The 19,530-nt window shown below is 39.7% G+C and overlaps 1 protein-coding gene across 3 annotated transcripts in view; it reads left to right on the top strand.

Moving 5' to 3' along the window:
* TNNI3K (TNNI3 interacting kinase) overlaps nucleotides 1–19,530 on the top strand; it is an 84,398-nt gene that overhangs the window by 20,155 nt on the left and 44,713 nt on the right. For all 3 annotated transcript variants that reach the window (XM_074599209.1, XM_074599210.1, XM_074599211.1), the window contains exons 6-17: nucleotides 1,213–1,311; nucleotides 2,746–2,884; nucleotides 10,044–10,188; nucleotides 10,278–10,382; nucleotides 11,040–11,134; nucleotides 11,781–11,930; nucleotides 13,602–13,688; nucleotides 14,938–14,994; nucleotides 16,046–16,138; nucleotides 16,224–16,281; nucleotides 16,397–16,591; nucleotides 16,946–17,050. In XM_074599209.1, coding sequence (XP_074455310.1) covers nucleotides 1,213–1,311; nucleotides 2,746–2,884; nucleotides 10,044–10,188; nucleotides 10,278–10,382; nucleotides 11,040–11,134; nucleotides 11,781–11,930; nucleotides 13,602–13,688; nucleotides 14,938–14,994; nucleotides 16,046–16,138; nucleotides 16,224–16,281; nucleotides 16,397–16,591; nucleotides 16,946–17,050 — 1,328 coding nt within the window. The remainder of the gene's footprint in view (nucleotides 1–1,212; nucleotides 1,312–2,745; nucleotides 2,885–10,043; nucleotides 10,189–10,277; nucleotides 10,383–11,039; nucleotides 11,135–11,780; nucleotides 11,931–13,601; nucleotides 13,689–14,937; nucleotides 14,995–16,045; nucleotides 16,139–16,223; nucleotides 16,282–16,396; nucleotides 16,592–16,945; nucleotides 17,051–19,530) is intronic.

Here is a 19,530-nt window from a genome sequence, read left to right on the forward strand (position 1 = left end):
CACAGATGCACTTGAATATGTCGGGGAATGGACCTTACACAAAAATGTATTCAGGCAGCCCCATGGAAAAAATGTATTTCAATTTAAATTGTGTAAAGTAATAATCTCTGTACAGTAATGTTGCTTGGTAACAGGTTTTCATTCTCTGAGCACTTGAGAATGACATGGATTTAAATGACTGGCCCCATTGTTGCATGTGTGAAATGATTTGGTGGTCTCGGCGTAGATAGCAGTTGACAGAAATGTGCATTGTGGCAGCTGGCATTAACTGGCATCGGCAGCAGAAGTCTCAATGGGGAGGTACAGGTACAAGTCGCGTACATCGAAGCTGGCTGTTTCCCCGTCTTTGTCATTTCTCCCAGTTGCCAGGGAGGTGTTTCCCAGCTGCTCACCGTACTGTGGGTGAGTCACGGTCCAGCATCTTTCATCATCATTAGGCTCAAAAATTAACATTCATCAAAACGATACGTAGAACTACGCAAACAATCATGGCACAAGCCCCTCAGCGTGCATAAAGGCTCCCTTGTGCTTCAAAAAAACTAGCAGCCCTTGGGCTTCAAGGAATGATCCAAAGTGGCTTCATTCAGACTTGTATTTTGACAGTTATTCAGAAAGCAAATGTCTGATAATTCGTAGCTGTCCAGGAAAACACTGGCCTCCTGAAAGACCAAAAAAGTGGAAATTTGAAAGAAAGCACTTAGGGTTATTTATTGAAGGTGAAGGGCTATGATCTTCTAAAATACAAAGAAATCTTTACACACTGGGGGAATTATGCTTGAGGATTTACCCTCACACATATACATTTAAAAGAATCTTTCATTTTGTATTGAGTTGTTTTGGTTTTTTTACTTCTAAAAACTCTGATATGTTTACTGCTCTTTGTTCATAACGGTTAAAAGAAAATTAAAGGTTATTCAGAGAAACTCCAGGCAGTCATTTCTGTGCCTTTTACCTCATAAAGCCACCTTTTTACTGGCAAAAACATTTTCAGGCTTATTTATGAAGCATCAGTGACATTCAGTGTTCAGTTAAAGTACTGTAAGTTAATCACTTTTACACACTGTATGCAGTTCTTCACCTTTATAGCTTGCTTGTTTGGGGCTTTTTGCCTTTTTTTTAAACTGGTGAGGTAAGGCTTTGAAATCTTGTTTTACTAGTGGACCACATAGATCCATCTAGTGCTTCTAATTGGAATTCTCTTTTTCCTTCTAGGCTGTTGATATTCTTCTGCAGCATGGAGCTTATGTCAATGTTCAGGATGCAGTTTTTTTCACCCCATTGCATATTGCTGCATATTATGGCCACGAACAGGTAACCAAATGGGGGAAATTCAGCAAGCTGAGAAGTGGAACAGCGAGGGGGCAATAGGTTCAGTGTTAGATATTTCTGCTTTACATTCCAGAGGGTCCTACCATGAAAAGGCCTGACGTGCTGAAGTTACACCTGTAGGACAATCACTGGTTGCTCTTGAAGTCTCAATATCAACAAGACATTTCAATACTTTAATCCTCTGTGCTAGACCCCAGCAAAAATTGGTATCGTCCCCTCTAGACCTCTTGAAACAAATGATTGTCTCGTTAGCTTTGATAACCTATAAAGAGACTTGGACACAAAGGCATATTTCATTTGATGTTTCTTCATCTTTCTTAAGCCTCTCCAAGGAAGTGAGCATCGCTTCCCAGTAACAGTGAAATGGCAATTCTATTGGTTTTCCCTTGGAATTCACAAACTAAATTGTAGCCACTTTTAAGTTAACGGAAACAACGATCATTTAGAGAGCAGGATTTTCCATGACAAGTCCACCTGTGCTTGCTTCATTCATGCGGGTCACAGATTTATTGAAGCATAATGTGAAGTTCTGACCAAAGCTGACATTGAACGTCCCAATTCTCTTTCTTTTACTAATGTATAATTGACATACGGTTAATCTAGAAGTCCAGTCATTTGCCTTGAATAGCCCTTTTATGTGAAATGCAATAGTGGGTCTATTTTGGCTTATGCAGGTCATTCCCTATACGTTTCTTTGGGTGAAAGCAGGTATTCTGAGATATTTTGAAGTTTCAAAGGTTGACCTCTAGGTAGAGTGTATTTTTCATTTCGGTGACGTTACTTGGAGTTCATTGAGGAGTTGTTGTAGGAAAAGCTTTTGAAAGAACAGAGTCCAGATGGGCAGATGATTGAAAATGCTCTTCTGTATCTGAGTGACAGAAAGGGTGTGAACCATGGATGCCTTTCTGAGATCCTTCTTTTCATATATATGCACCTCACCATCCAGTGACATTAAGAAATTCCTTGCATATTATTAGGCTGAGAGATCGGTTTGCTTATTTGCCATAAGCCGCTTCTGAACAAACAGTCACAGTCTTGTGAAATGATGCTAAACCACATATGGTGCTCTTGTGATAAGAGACGCTTTCAGAAAGGAAGCTGGGGCTCTCACATTTGCAGACTTTGAGGGCGTTTGCTTTATCATGCTGACTGGTCACTTAAACAAGTACATGTGTCTTGTGTCTAGCCCTTTACCATACATAACATTTGAGAGAATAATGGCACTTGCTTTTGAGAATTTGAATGTTTTTTATAGATATGTAACTTAAAAATGAGTTTTCTATTGAATCTCCTCTCCCTGTTGTAACTTTAGAGATGCCCACATGTATTATTACCCAATGCAATAATATTCTACCTGATTTTGTCAAAAGATTTATTTTCATGTGATATTTTAATTAGCCTTGATGAAATACTTAGGTAACCCACCTCTTACTAAAGTTCGGAGCTGATGTGAATGCAAGTGGTGAAGTTGGAGACAGGCCTCTCCATTTGGCTTCTGCCAAAGGCTTTCTCAACATTACAAAGCTCTTGATGGAAGAGGGAAGCAAAGCTGATGGTAAGAAAAGATATTTTAAAAAATCACCTTTAGCATTGTATTTTATAAACAGAGTCAGGGCTTGAATCTTGAATTTAGCTTCCTAATACGTACTCTGTGTGTGATTGTATCATCTTTGGGCAACTGAAAAAAAAAATATAACAGTTGGAGAGTTTTCTTCACTTCTTAATATGCTTGGTTTGTCCTCTCGCTTTCATTCTTTTTCATTAATAAGTTAGAGGTGAAAAACAGCAGCAGAAAACAAAATTAAGATTAATATACAGAGGCAGTTTACTATTGAGACACTAATCCAGCAAGAGAACACGCGGCCATGTGGTATGTATCTCCAATCAAAACGACTTCAATGCATAGTGAACTCCTACTGAATGAGATACAGATGAAGGATTTTAAGTCAAAATTATACAACAAGTAATTTAAAATAATTCAGATGAGAAATTGCAAATGGTTCACAAACAATTTTGCAAAAAATGGAATCTTCTTAGCACATCCTTCGTTATTCTACACAAGCTTTATACGCTTCATTATGGGACATCCATAAGAGAGAGTGTGTGTGTGAGAGACGCAATAGGTTGGACAGATAGGAAAGTCTATTAGCACACTTTTGGTATTCTGTGAAAGGTAGGAATCTGTGCGTTCTTTTCACACGTGATCTCACACCGATGCCAGTAAGACATTACAGACGTTACAGTTCAGTGCTGTATATTTCGCACGTGCCGCAATTTAAAATATTCTCCATTGTAATTAATATTAGCATGCGACTAGTAGTACTGCTGCGTTCTTATGCTTGCTCTTTTGTTCCCTCTCCTTGTGCCACTTCAGCAATGTAGAAGGCACAACACGTACCACACTCCAGCCTTACTTTGCCACTGCCGTGACACTGGTACCACAGGCATGTGCATACACACTTGTGGCCACATCCTACAAAGTCTTATTGATCTTAAAACTTAGAGGTCAGATTTTATGCATATTATGAATATTAAGGTGGAGGTTCTTAAATACTAAACAACATAAATATTATTTGGAAATTAATTTCTTGTCCTCAGAATAAGAGAAAGAAAAGTTTTTTGAAAAGGATGAGTGCATTACTTGCAAAAGTACTGCTCTTTAATACATCTTTGGCCTACATCGTTATTCTTGATAACTTATAGCTACAATACACAAGTAAATTCTTGGTCCACTTGGCGCCTATGGCAAAACTTCCATTCATTTCAATGGGCTTGGGGTTCTGCCTAGGGATATCATAATTTGACTTGAAAAAGTGTAACTAGAAAAACAAGAAACAAGCAAATATTAAAAAAAAAGCATTTGCTGCAAGAATCCTGCATGTTATAGAAAGAACAAGAAGATATCAACATTCTTCAGTTGCTGCTTCTCGATGTAGTGCCTGTACGATGTCTGGTTCCAGGCTATGCACACAGCTGCTCCGGAATTGCAACCGATGGAGCACGACAGGGGAAGGTCAGAAGGGGTGCTGCGTAGCCGCACTTGAAAAGCATGTTACACTGCCGGGCCCAGCTCCTTCCTAACCTACCTGGTCAATGCCCCGGCAGAGGACAGTCGAGCGGTCATTCCGCACAAGCTCTGTTGTTCTCAAGCCTTCGGTGCTGCCTCTGTAAGGCACTGGCATTCCTTGGCAATTGTTACAGAGGGCAAGAGCCCATGAGGCTTCTTCCTTGCTCAGCATGCCCAGTAGTGCCAACAGCAGCCTCATTCCTACTCTGCTGGTGGCGTTAAGACTGCGTTTCTCCTCAGTTTCCTCTTCTTTGCTTGATTTTAACAGTATAAATGTACCATATTCTCTGTGAGTCTTGCCTACAGTACACACATCCTACTCACATAGTAAAGAAAGCGTGGAGGGAAACAGCATGCCTCAGATTTGTAAGTGCTTTTTTCAATAGTGAGCTCTTGATGTTTCAGTCTCAATTTGTGTGCCCTGAACCAATATAATTATAATAAAGAGGGGGAAAAGAAGAGACATTCACTCGCCATAACAAGGCAGTGGGAGGTTCACTAACAGCTAGATAGTTTATTCCAAAAGGAAAAGAATCTGGGACATTGCTTCAGATCCTTTTCTTTACAATCAGAATCTTCAGTATTGGAAAAAGAAAAAGGAGACTGGAAGCGGGAAGTCTTTGCCTCACAAAGTGGCACACTTTGAAACGTGGTATAAATATAGCAGCAGAGGAACAACTCTTAAATGCCTAGAAATGAAAGTAATTGGTGAGATAACCTGAAGAAATTTTGGCAGTATTCTGGGCAGGCCAGTAATTGGTGTCATAAACTTGAACTGTTTCTTTTAACATAACCTGCCTGACTCCTTGATCAGCGCTGGGGCCATGGCAACTGAAGACAAGCAGTGACCACTGGATCAGACTGCAAAGGTCAGAATACTGCTGAAATATAGCTACATTCGCAGGCTAACAATAGCCAAAGTTCTTCAGCCCAACCAGAATATATAAGAAAAACATATAAAAGCAGCGTACTGCCCCTGTATGTATCATCACAAATGTTCATTTATTTACACATGCCTGTATATAAATCCAATATGTTACAAGTAGAGTCCAGATGCTAATCTCATACTTTGTTTTAACATAAACACCGTAGAAAAGGACTAAGTAAATTCTGTGTATTTTCAGAAATCACATAAGGTCTTTCAAGCACATTTCTTGAGGCATTGACCAGCTTCCTTTAAGCTCCAAATTAATTTTCCGCTCGTTAATGTATCTCGAAGATCAGCATGCCATTACAAGCTTCTGTCATTTAAAGTGCCTTAACTCTCTTGAGATTTTTACAAACTGATTTAGCACGGAATTTCGTGTTTCTGTTTTTAAGAACTTCTATTTCCTTCTTTCTTTTTTCACACCTTCCAAGCTCATAGAGATTTTTTTGCATTACTGATTTGCCCTTTAGGAATCAGAAGGGTACGTGTTTGGGTCTCAGGAGCACTGACTTCTGAACCAAAGTCCAAGTTGTCTAATTGTTGGTTGTTTCTCAGTCTCACCTGCCACGTACATGGAGGAAGGCAAACTTGATTATTGAAATTAAAGAGCTGTGGGGTTTGCCTGTTGTTGTTATCAGCTGGGCTGATTGTATGGCCACACTTCTGCTGGTGTCCCAACACTCCAGCAGCAAAAGGAATGGACATATGAAAGGTGGGGCAATTTAAGAAGTAATGGTAATTTAGAATTGTCGGTGTGTTCCACTCTTTTTTTATGTTCCATTTCTTTGAAATCAAGGAGGGCCTAGAAATAATTGCTTCCCAAATGCTGAACGTAGAAGTAGAACTTCTGATGTAGATGTTTGCATGACTTCAAAAAATGTTCCTTTCAAAATGAAAGAAAAAAGTCATATTTAAAAAGCTGATTTATAGGCTGATGGGGTAGCTAAGAAACAGAATACCTGCCAGCTTAGAGAACTAGTTGCTGGCCAGGAAACAAACATTTCCTTTGCTTCGCGTAAGCTACATGCCATTTTTTATTGTTCTTCAAAGTGCTGTGATATAAAATATATCCTTTGTTTTTATAATTCTGGTAGTCTTTAATAAAATTTGTCTGCTTTCAGGACTGCTGAGCTGCCTGGAGTGGCGGGTCCTCTTTTTCAAGTGTCTTTGAAAATAACTGTCACCTCTGCTAAATAAAATCAATTTTAAATTTGAAACCAGAGTTTGGTGTTAAAAATCCAGGGACATTCAGTCATGCTTCTCTCAATATTAAACAGTTATCACGCACTGGGACTTGGGCAATTTCCCTTTTTTTTGTAAAACAGGCTTGCACTGTATTTTTTTCATCCTTTTACGTACTGTAATTGTTTCCCTTGTTATTTTCTACTACATAATGTCTCAGTCCTAAGAATAATTTCTACAGTACTCCTTTTTGTTCCAGACATGAACTTAGCATTTGTTCATTTTTACTCTTTACTTGTAAGGCAACCTGAATTTTTAGTCTCTGACTGCCATAACAGTTGCACGATCTGTCCTGAATTTAGTGTAAAAGTACTTTACAATCTCAATTTGAAGAACTCTTCTTTAGTAATTCCTGAATCAGTATGATGTACTTTTTTTGCCATAACTCTCTTCTAAAGTGTTTTTGACTGATTTTGTTTTGTCTTGACTCTGAACTTCTTTTTAAGACAATATTCCAGTTTACCTGTCGTGTTTCATTTAGAAATCAAAAAGCTATCAATTAAAACTAAAACCGTCATCCCATGTTGGAATTAGATATCCTTCCAGAGGCAAAGGAGATGGCTTGCAAGTATTTGATGTCATTTCCAACTGCATAAGCAAAGGAGAAGATACGTGTTTCCTTCTTTCTCCGCCTTGTTGTGTTGTAGAAGCCCACGGCCCTGAGACCCTGCTGTCCTTCAGGCCATTCTGTGGGTTCTAAAATGCTGACATTTATTATTATAAAACTTTGACATTTATTCCCCTCTTATTTATTGCACTTCAGAATCAATCTGTGTCTGGTACCGCATCATAATAAAAAAATAAAGGCTAACATGTCACATAAATCTATAAAGTGAAGAATTATTTTAGAATAGAGAAATAAAACCGCTTACTTTTTTTTACTTCTTTTAATATAGGACTGCTAGGAAGGCTAGTGGGAGCAGTTAATGAAATTGGCAGGCCACAGGCTTAATGGAAGTTACAGGAATTCCTTTTTTTTTCTTTTTGTTTGGCCTGAAACAGAATTCATCTTTGGAACTGTCACTAGACATCAGTGAAATTGCAAGTTCAGTTCATTTTAAAGGACTGTCCATTTCTGTGAGCATTCAGCATTACTTCAGAAAGGTTTTAAAACAGGGATTTATTTTAATTTTCACTGTTCTTGAGAACAGAATGTGTTTGGTTTGCCCTTTGTCCCAGAGAGGCCCAGCTACAGGAGAGAATTGTTCCTGAGAGACGTTTATCAAAGTTGTGCTTAAAAGTCTGCATAGTACAAATTTGGGGACCTCTAATGAACCGATTATTCCTTAGTAGTCTATTATAATTTCTTATAAAGTGTCTCAAAGATCTGGTGCTAGGCCCAACTGAGAACTCGATGTTGCAATAGGCGGACTGGATTTGTCAGTTCTATCGGTTATGATTTTGACCAGTTCTGGCTGTTCTATCTTTAAACATAGAAAGAAATACACTAAGAATCACAGAAACACAGGCTCTCATTTAAAACTGAATAAAGACCTTTTCTGGATAATCAAAACAGTATTTGTATGTCTGTGTAGCAATGGAGAACTCCGCCTAGAGCCTTGCCCAATCTCTTCTTTACTTCCCACTAGACAAGGGGCGAGCCGTGTGAGGTGTATCCGTACTGGTTTCAGGCATGCCACAGAAGGTTCCCAGGTGCTGGAATGCAATTGCCTACCCTGGAAACATGCAGAAGGCTCCCTGGCGTGGGTGTGCTCCAGGGTAGCTGGCAGTCTCAGACAGCTCCCGCCTGTGGGCCAAGGATCTCCGGGGACGCTCCCCAGCCGACGGGTTGCATGCAGCCGCCCTTCCCATGGTTCGCTACTATGGGTAGATACCAGCGGGTCTCTGGTCTTGGCCCGAGTGCCAGGAAGCTTCCAGGCACCATCATGTTATTAGGACATGCAGCCGTAGTCTCACACTGTTCACTTGATAATAGCTACTCTCAAGAATTTGGGGTTTATGTTGTTCTATTACAGAATCATTTTCAAATAGAAGATCGTGATAAGGAGTGTGTAGTATTAGTGTTTGCTATGCTAAACCAACAGCAGTCAAAATTAGATGGTTTCAGGAATGTGAATGTACTTCTGCACGCTAACTGAAACAACATTTTGATCTAGCAGATCACTTACTGACAGGTTTCCAAGTGCTTTGCTGAACAGGGACCCAAATCTTCAAGAATGAATCTTGGTCTTACTGAAAGCCAATTGAACCAACGAATTTTTTTTAATCGCTTGCTTATAGTGTCTATCCTGCAACACCCTACTATCTCACCCAAAATATCAGAGAATATAAGCTAGCCAGGAGTTTAAGAAATCGCATCAAATTCAAATCCTTCGTGCATATGTGCTTATTTGAGAGGCATTTAAAATTAATTAGTTTCCATTTTCTTTTGCTTCTAATCTTATGCTGTTGTGTGTTGATTAAAGCAACAGGTTTTGCAGGTAGAAGAATACAAAAATTGGTCTTCAGAAATTTAGAAAAAAATACTTTTACTGGTTATATTTATGTAAGTTGTGTGCAACATACACAATGCATGATTTTGTGACATAAAACACTGGAAGGGCAAATCTCTTAAACTGAACAATACCTTTGGATCCCACATGGTTTGTTTCCCATGCGAAATTATGTGGAACCAGCAGAGGTAATACCATTCCTGCCCAGCAACGTCTCTTAATTTTGCCCATTCTTTTATATAGTTTCATGTTATGTCAGAGAATACTCCCATCCTCTTGACTATGTGAAGTGCATACATAACCATCCTCGCAGGTGAAGAGAGACGTTCAGCAAAATGAAAACATTGGTAATCCAGAAGTTGGAGTGAATTCTCCTCTTCCTTTCTTGCCCTTTATGTATTTATATTACGATGAAAAACGTATCCTTATTGTGTCTCCTTTATTTTGTTTAAATTTCTTCTTTGTCATTGTATAACTCTATCAAGAATCCTTGATTCTGCTACTCAAGGAAGCTAACATAAACCTTAAAACCAACTGGATTTTCCTTTCCTAAGAGCAGCAATGAAGTATGTCTCTTCCTAGTCTTTGTAATTAATAACTGTTGTTCCATGCATTTGGAATAATCCAGTGGATTGCTTTCTTACATACAGCAACTACATGTCTTACTCTTGCTTCGCATTCTAGTATACTGACAGCACTTGTTACTTCTAAGGGTCGTTTATAACTCGTGATTCCTTCATTGCAAGCTACATCGAAACATTCAGTACATCTGCTACTGGAAGAAAGCAATTACACCCTAAGTCCAAAAAATCATCTTCAGAGTATACTACAGATGACGCTGAGTAATGTAGTTGTGATATATGGAAGCTCACAGAAATTTCTATTTTAAAGAAATAGGACCATAAATATTTCAGCAGGAAATTTTATAACATATATGCACAACACAAAGTGTTGCTAACTATCCAAACCAAGCTATGTTAAGTATAAAATACTTTCTCTGGTCTCTTCCTGGGTCACATGGCAGTCAATGCTCAGGACAACGAAGACCACGTTCCTCTGCACTTCTGCTGCCGATTTGGACACCATGAAATTGTAAAGTTCTTACTGCAGAGCAGCTTCGAAGTTCAGCCCCACGTGGTGAATATCTACGGAGACACACCTTTACACCTGTGAGTCCTGCAGAGAAGCTGGTTCACGTGGGTTGGGCCTAGTGAGAAAGCTGGTGTTGTTAACGACTCTTTGCTGACTTCATCTTCAGCGCGTGTTACAATGGAAAGCTTGAAGTTGTCAAGGAAATAATTCAGCTCTCGGGAACGGAAAGTCTCACTAAAGAAAATATATTCAGTGAAACCGCTTTCCACAGGTGAGCTGTTTAAAACGCTGTTATCAATAGAATTCCACTTATACGTGCAGGCAGTACATCACCCGAAATAACCGATGGCTCCCCAGCAGCCGGATGAGGAACAAAGCACGCGGTGAGCTCGGGGCGGGTGGGAAGTTTGTATCTGGAGATAGAGGAGAGGACATGAAGTAAGGTGTAGAAACAGATAGTGAGGGGGGGGAGAGAGAGCAGGTGAGAGAGGGAAAGGTAGGAAAGGTTTATACACATCCGTGTGAATAACGGTTTCTCTTTCTGTCCAGTTTGGAAGCCGAGTTAGGGCCTGTTCTGCCTAGAAACTTGCTGGAGTCTAGATATTCTTCATTAGAAATGAGGTGGAAGAACACAGTTTGGTCACGATGCTATAAGTTTATAAAGTGTTATTTAAGAGGCACTTTGCAAAACTGGCTGTATTCTTTTGCATAACTGTAAAATTAATTTATACAAGAATAATTATAATGTTTCTGAAATGACAGAAATTAATGTGCTTCGGCAGATTAATCATGCATTTGCACATTTCTAAATATCCTTTCTTCTATTACTACTTTTTTATCTCTGTGTAATTCTTTTTACATTTTTGGCTACCCAAAGTATTTGTCCTTTTATGGACGGAAGCATTGACTTTGCCCTTTGTTTTTGCAGTGCTTGCACCTATGGAAAGAACATAGAACTTGTAAAATTTCTTCTTGACCAGAATGTTGTAAGCATCAATCACCAGGGAAGGGATGGACATACAGGTAACATCGTCATCCTTATTGTGGATGAGCGCATATACCAGCACCAAAACTTTTGGAAGCCATATACACAATCAGGATTTCTGGGGCAATTCTCATGATAATTTGATGATCAGCATCCCATTACCTTTCAGGCAGATCTCAACTTTTTTGAAGTATGTTTGCAGGCAGGCAGAGAAGTGATAAGAGTTCAGTGGCGATGTGTCAGGCTCGTTAGCTTGTATATGAGTAACAAAACCCGATGGAAACTGATTCTCCCATAGTTAGGCTTCTGAACAGTTTTAAGAATTGGGCCCATGTATTATTCCGCTGGGGACTGGGCATGCAGGATAGAGCGTCTGATGGCTGCACACCTCCATGTCCCTCCTGCAGGGGATGAAAAAATCACCTTCGTTTCTGCTTGCTTTTCCTCACATATAAAGTTATTAAATGTGATTTACAGGTGGTAGAGTAAATGCTGACATGTTGTGTAGCAGGCAATAGATTGGTTCTTGCAGCGTTAATATTTTATTTTCACCTATTGCCTCAGGTATTTTTTTGATAATATATTCCTTTATTGAGGAAATCAATTTGTGCTTTATAGTTGTTGCTGCAAGTCCTGTCATGATGTTCTGACGGTTGTGCTTAGCGTGCTTCTCTGATGTTCTAGGATTACACTGTGCTTGCTACCACGGTCATATTCGACTTGTACAGTTTCTACTGGATAACGGAGCTGATATGAATCTGGTAGCTTGTGATCCCAGCAGGTCCAGTGGAGAAAAGGATGAGCAGACCTGTTTGATGTGGGCTTATGAGAAAGGTATTTCAATTTTCTAGTTTCTGCTCCAAAATCCATAAGAGCAGTACAGGAAGGAGAGGAAAGTACAAAATAAACCCTCTGTCCCTGTAGACTAAGAGCTCCCACCATCTGCTTCCCGGTTCCTGGCACAAAGGGTTGTAAAAAGCAGTCCTTCTCTTATCTTCTCAGATACTCTGTTAAACATCAGTTTAATTCAACACAAACTCAACAACAGGAGTATTTATGTGCTGCTAAAATAGGAAATATACCGCCTGTTCAGAAAAGCCTATTTCTCCCTCTGGTATGTGCATGAGGAGTTTTAATTTTATTACTGAAGGAGGCATTACAAGGAGCAGGGGATCACACACGGTAATCTTAAATTCTTGCAAATATGGATGAAAGCAAGGCATTTTCCATGTCCTATATGGACAGCAACGTGTCAGGTTTCTGTCCTGTTTTTGACTCCACCCAAATAAAAAGCTTTATTTCTTCCTGAAAGTGTTTTAGATGTTCACATCCACTTATGGATTCTGTCAGTGTTTGACAGACATATGTTTATGTGGGATACCCTTCCGTTTATTCTTCCTGGTGTTGCCTCACCACCCCCAGGACCGTCGAAGGGTATTTAGCAGTCTCTTCATTGCTTTGGTGAAGAAGCGACCATCTTCTTTGCCTTAGCACTTATGTTACGGGAAGGGATAACACTTCAACCATCCTCTGAGTTTGGATGTCCAGAAAGCTGCTATCTGTAAAAGCCTGCCCTTGGTTTAATTCCTGTGCTTCAGAGGATGGTTCCGTTACGCTGACGCTCTCTGGTGTGAGCGCGTGCCCTGGCAGCCCGGGGAGGCAGCAGGGCGTCTCTCCTCTAGAAGGCAGCTTCTGACAGCAGGGGGAGAGTCAGCAGAAGAGCCTCTGCCTCATCTCTTTCCTCTAGCACCCTTAAGAGTTGGAGTTGTAAGTTTTTGCAGGACCCTAGAAGATCTAGAAAATGACCTTTCTGTAACTTGTCGGCTTGCTGGTCTTTCCCTGGCTTATTATATAAGCCAGAAAGTTTGTACTCAATAGGGTAGTAGTGAAAAATATAGGGCTTCAAAGGCCTTTCGAAAACCTGATATTGGCAAATTACTCTGTATAAAATTACTGGCAGAAAACTCATATTTGAAAGGTTTAGAAAAGAAATTGGAATGTTGCCAGGCAGAACTTCGTGCATCAAGCATCCGAGAGCACAATCGTGCTGCGCAGACACTGCTCTCTCCTGGTTCCTTGCACAGGAGGATGAAGAGTAGAGCAACTGCCTACAGCCACAGAGTGCACAAATATTGTCCAGTTTAGGACACCAGGACTGACATATTTTCAGGCTCTGGTTGTCCTTGTAAGGCCTATTGAAGACTATTGTCAGCTTCCGGTGTAGAGTTCTGTAGCAGGGTTTTCTATTGCCATATATCACATTTTAGCATTAGGAGGACTCATGAAAATAACATGCTTGTTTTGTTGGCAGGTATTTCCCTTTAGTTCTGCAGTTAAGAATCATAGTATGTTTCAGATTAGTGCCACTGTATCTTTGTTTACATGTTTTATAGGTACATTGTACATTTTTTATAAAATCCCCTGATTTTGTATAAATCAATTTAAAACAAAAAAAAGAATATTGTGTTTACCTGCAAATCCATGTATTTCCTCTTTCTTCCTTAGGTCACGATGCCATTGTGACCCTTCTGAAGCATTATAAGAGACCTCAAGATGAATCACCCTGTAACGAATACTCACAACCTGGAGGAGGTATGGTCTGACAAATCCCTTTGTTCTCTAACTGAAGGGTCTGATCCAGACTGCTGAAGTCTCTGGGAATGTTCCACAGGTGTCAGGGAGCTTCAGATCAGTTCTGTCTGGCACAAAGAAAGTTAGCGTCATGAGAATCCCCATTTTCCAGATACCTTCTATTTACGTCAAAATTCTTCCTTTATCTTCAAATAGAGTTGTCGCATTGTATTGCTCCCCCCAAAAAAAAGCTAAAAGCTGTGAGATGAAGATCACTCCCCAGTAATCATCACTCGTACCTTTTTACATCCTTAATGCCTTGCTTAGCGATTCTCTTTGTGGTTTTTAGCTCTGATGTTTCTTTGATTACTGACATTTGGTATATTTCTATACTCGGTCTCCTTCACATTTTTTAATATCTTTGGATATCTAATTCCTCCTTGGGAAAAATTAATTATCCTTTTTGCTACAAAAGTACTCATTTGTATTGGCAACTAAAAGACAAATGCCAAGAAGGATGTTAATGCAAGCAGCTAGATAAACAGAACGTTGTGCGGTGTGTTGAGAAGGCTGCCTACAGAGAGGGTGAATGTGTGATTCCTGGTGGCTTCTCCAGGCCATTGACTCCTCCTGCCGTGGAACCAGGAGGAGCCCTGCGGTCAGCCGCAGGATCAATCTGTCTCCTACATAGGTTGACCTGTTCCGCGTTTAGGGGTGTAAATTCAAGGGTGTGTCAGTCTTTAGGGGACTAAGTTTTGCGTGTATCAGACATTTATTTTGGCAAGCAATTAACACACCCGGACAGATTTTGTAATGCTGATTGTTAAAAGAACTCAGCTGCCGCTTATGCAGAAAAACAAAACATGCAATTTTTGGTCCAGGGAGAAAGCTGAGGTCTTTTGGAAAATCTCGTCAGTGAACCAGGCAGTGTAATACGCTTGCAGCCCAATCGCCGGAGTTTGTGAATCTGATCGGAGTTCCTTTACAAAATCTTGCTGATAGAGGAGGCTACGTTGGCTGCCTTTAAAACCAGTGAAAGTCAGTATGGTTCTACAGCATTAATGAAGCTATAGACAAATTACTTTCAAGAACACAGCAATATAAAGTCACAATCGTATGTGTTTGTGTGCTTATGTGTATTTTCATCCCTTTATTATTCATTATTTAAACAATTATTGCCTCATTAATTCATCAGTACTTACATTACTTTATCGGGCTTATACTGAGTGTCTTTGAATTCCACACGATTCGTTCTTTTCTTCTATTTCAGATGGTTCCTACGTGTCTGTTCCGTCCCCTCTAGGAAAGATTAAAAGCATGACTAAAGGTACTTGCAATGGCGAGGAGAAACTTGAACTTTTATGGTCTTTTTACCCAAGGCATTTGTCAGCCTAAACATACGATGCCAGATTCATGATTCCTGGAATTTTCATTGTTCAGAAGTGTAATGATGTGCATAAGCAACAGCTATTTCCCTAGGATAATTTTAGCAAACAATATATTTAGCTTTGTTGATCAGCATCATGATAATTCCTGTATTTATCTTATTTTCATTTACTTTACAAAGTGTATTTGTTTTTATGTCTTTGGAAAAAAGGATGTGATTGTGAATTAGTACTAACAAAATATGCACGTATCGATGAATGCCAAAAATATCGTATTGAATTCCACTGTAAAATGCCTGGATTCTCTTTACAAGAAACATTCTGTCCAAAAATAATTTATGTTAACCTGAAACACATATAGATAAAACATTCAGAGCAATATTTTTACTTTAAAATATTTCATTTTTTGTGGTGCTGTCAATTTTCCGCTTCGAATATTCACTCTGGATATAATCAAATCCTTACACCCTTTACATAGAAGCATTGAAACGTTCCGTTTAGAAATATTCTGATAAACGTTATAGTAATAAACCAAAAAGACCAACAAGGTAGAGATGTTTGCTAACTAAATTAAGTTAAGTTGCGAAATTTAGATTCCACGTGTCAGTAAAGAGTCAGTCAGATCTGGAATAACATCCCCTGCGTTAGTAGTGAGCACTAGCTGTACAGGAAAAAGGGAACTAATTCTCCGTATAAAGGATTTTATGCAGCCACCACATGATGCAGGCAGAATATGCTTATGGGACAGTGCTCATCAGTGATAAGATTTCAAAGCCAGGGATGCCGCAGGCAACTGTGGTGTCGCCAGTATTTGTCTGTTACTGGGGTTTACTGCGGTTACTGAAAGGAAAGGGAACGGGATTACCAGCCAGCCAGTTTACAGGAGGAAAATCAGCTTTTACTGTGCAATAGTCTTGTGAAGCGAAAAGCTTATATTCTGTCCTTCTCCATGGCCCTGCATTTTACAAATAGGGTGAGTGTTTTCTTTTGCAGAAAAGGCAGATGTCCTTCTCCTCCGTGCTGGTTTGCCATCACATTTCCATCTTCAGCTCTCTGAGATAGAGTTCCATGAGATTATCGGCTCAGGTACCAGAAATAAGAATGCATCCATTTTAAATGTCTGACGATCATAATAAATATCTTTGTGCTTATTTATTTTGAATCATTTTAGGGTCTTTTGGAAAAGTATATAAGGGACGATGCAGAAATAAAATTGTCGCAATCAAACGGTAAGTTTACCAAACTTTTCCATCTTGTTTGGCTAATGACCTAGTTTGAAGTATTAAAAAACCCCATATGTTGTTATATTTTTGCTTTATTGTTTTCTCTTGTGTAAATTCTAAGCTATCGTGCCAATACCTACTGCTCCAAATCTGACGTGGACATGTTCTGCCGCGAAGTTTCCATTCTCTGCCGACTGAATCATCCGTGTGTCATCCAGTTTGTGGGAGCTTGCTTAGATGACCCCAGTCAGTTTGCGATAGTCACTCAGTATATTTCTGGAGGCTCACTCTTCTCCCTGCTTCATGAACAGAAGAGGTATTCTGCCTGTTCTCTGCTGGGGCTTGTGGTACAGAATTCGGAAGACTAGTAAACCTATGCTGATGTAAATGTTATTCGTTTCAGTAAAGAACAATAGAGAACAGAACACACTAGAAAAATTTTAGCTTTGATTCAGATTATTGGGCGTACAAGGGAAATTAATAAGTATTCACAAAGTATTTATTAAGTCATTATTTTACATTATATACATATATACGTTTTACATTACATAGATTATATAACATTAAAACAATTTTAAAGGTTCTGTGATTCACAGATAAAAGTAATTTCCAGATAATTATTGTCTGTTTATTAACCTTGAGTAATATTATATTTTTTTTCACACTGTAGAACTCTTGACCTGCAGTCTAAATTAATCATTGCTGTAGATGTTGCCAAAGGCATGGAGTACCTCCACAATCTCACACAACCGATCATACATCGTGATTTGAACAGGTAAGTTTCTTTCTTTATCCTAAAGATACAGCGGGTATGAGGCCTGAAAGCAGCAGCGATGGTCTGCGGTCTCGCCTGTACTTGCAGACTCTTGTGCCTGTGCGGTACCTCATTAGCGCTGATGGGCCTTGGCAGAAGGTCTGCTTGCATCACTTGGACTGGGGAACTGGGGCACGATGCCTTCACGTCCACTGGAGGCTTTAATACATTTTAGTTGAAGGACTTAACAGACAGTAGCCAGCTTCATGCTTATAATAATTTCACTGACAGATACCTTATCTGAAATTTACAAAATATTTATATGCTATTTGCACACATTAGTCCTGTGGGATAGCCAGCCTTTTTACAATTTACACTATCTAGTATATTTCCCCAGTATAATTTTTTGAATCCAAAACATTAATTGATTCATTTTACCTACTTTTGCCCCTTTAAGAATGAAGTGCCTGATTTAAACTAGTCTCTAGTCCCTGAAGGTTGATGCAGAAATGTGAAAGCCTTCAGAAGGCAACCCCTCCCGTTTGTTTTAGGTGCCTGTGTGAAAAGGGAGGAACCCTGGATGAGGCCGTGCTCATGATGGGCAGGCATAAACTCATCCAGTTTAGGCTGAGTGCCCAAAGCTGACACTCGCGGAGGTGTGGCAGGTAAATCCCAGCCAGGAGTCAGCTGGCAGTGCCACTGGCAAAGAAGTAGGAGAGAGTCTATGTGAGTCAGTTATCCACATTTCCCTCTGGAAATGAAACCGGATTGAAAAAAACCTCAGAGTTTTTATACTAACCACTATGAGTCACATTTGCTGACCTGTAGTTGTCATTGAAGGATGCAACTGCTAAAACCCGGTGTTTTCTTGCATCTGGCCCACCAATGTTCAGTCTTTGTTAGAGGCAGGAAACATCTTCTCTACTGAGCAGAATATTTAGGTGTCATGTCTACGTCAGAAGTCACTCAGACTAGCCATTCGGCACTAACTTGGGCTTTGGAAGGGGGCTAACCAAAATTACCTACGGGCATATTTAAAGAAGAGCAACTGAGCAAAGAAAGTTAGTGCTGAACAGCTGTTGCACTTTTTAGCCGTGGTAGTTTGCTTGGAAATAGCTCCTTCATATATCCAAGCCTTGAGACAAGAAAGCTGCTACAGAAAGAATTCTTTAAAAGTAGGATGGAGTGAGTTGCAAAATAGGTTTTCTTCAGCGTCAGACATACACCTCTTCATCTGCCACTAGCTTAACTACTTATTCTTAGAAAAATCACAGAAATATTCATTTTGTTTATATCTCAAGTGACCGGTCCTATAGAGTTACGGTGATAGAATAAATAACATTTTCCTTCCTCTTGCTGTAAGTTTTCATTTCTTAGTGACACTGATAGCTGCAGTGAAAGATTCCTTGTGAAAGACACTCACTCTTTTGAAAAAAGGAGATGGATTTTTGCCTTTGCTGAGCAAAGAAGTAAACTGATTGTGAGACTATGCCCAGCTCAGGGTTCTGGTATGAAATTATGAAAAAATATGAGGCAGCAGGAATTCCCTGGAGAGTGGTGTTGGCACGTCCAAGAGAACAGCATGGCTCGCACACGGGAAAGTTCTGGTGTCTTGCTCCAAGTGTACCTACAGTGGCGGCTCTACAAAGGAGATCTATGAAGGGAGGGACTCCAAATGTAGTATTTATCCTTTATAAATGTGAGGTTTCTTGGGATTTGAAGCATAACAGGGACAGAGTGTGTGGATATATATAACACCAGTCACGGGGGGACAAGCTGAAGCCCAACAAACTCAAGTGTCTTGTCTCTGGCAGTGGCCCATAGTGACAAATTTGAGAGCCAGGCGTGTATATGATGACAGTGTTTTGAATTCTCTCTCAGTTCGCAAGAACTTTGGGTTCAAAAGGGTATTTTCAAAAATGAGTACCTGCTCTTGAAGCCGCAATTTAAAATGAAAGAATAAATCTGTTTGTGGTTGCAAAGGAAAAAATATCATTGCAGACTGAAGAAGAAAATCAGATCACTAATGCAAAAGAAACTCCACATTTCTTTATTTTAGTCTGAAAAATGCAGTCTTACAAACCATATCACTTCAAGCCAGTCTTCTGGGATTTATGTGTCCTAGATTAGCAATATTGGCACAAATTCTGCTTTATATCTGACTGCAAATTTTAGCACACTTTGCTTTATTCATCTACTCCAATGTATGAGTGCATCCATCTGCTCATGTTAAAACTGCTACAAGCACGTAAAAATGGCTGCTGTAAACTATTGCCAAGTACATACTCAATTACTTTATTTCAATGTGCAGATATGGTGTTTCTGTGTGGATGTGATAAATGTATGATGTTTAGAAGGATATTGCTGATGTGTTATTTTCATCTGTGTATAATGACTGTATGGGGGCTCTCTACAGCTCCCTGAAAGGAGGGGGCAGCCAGGGGGGGTCGGGCTCTTCTCCCAAGGAACAGGCCATGGGACAAGAGGAAACGGCCTCAAGT

The sequence above is a fragment of the Larus michahellis genome, chromosome 8 (genome assembly GCF_964199755.1).
Source record: "Larus michahellis chromosome 8, bLarMic1.1, whole genome shotgun sequence".
NCBI lineage: Eukaryota > Metazoa > Chordata > Aves > Charadriiformes > Laridae > Larus > Larus michahellis.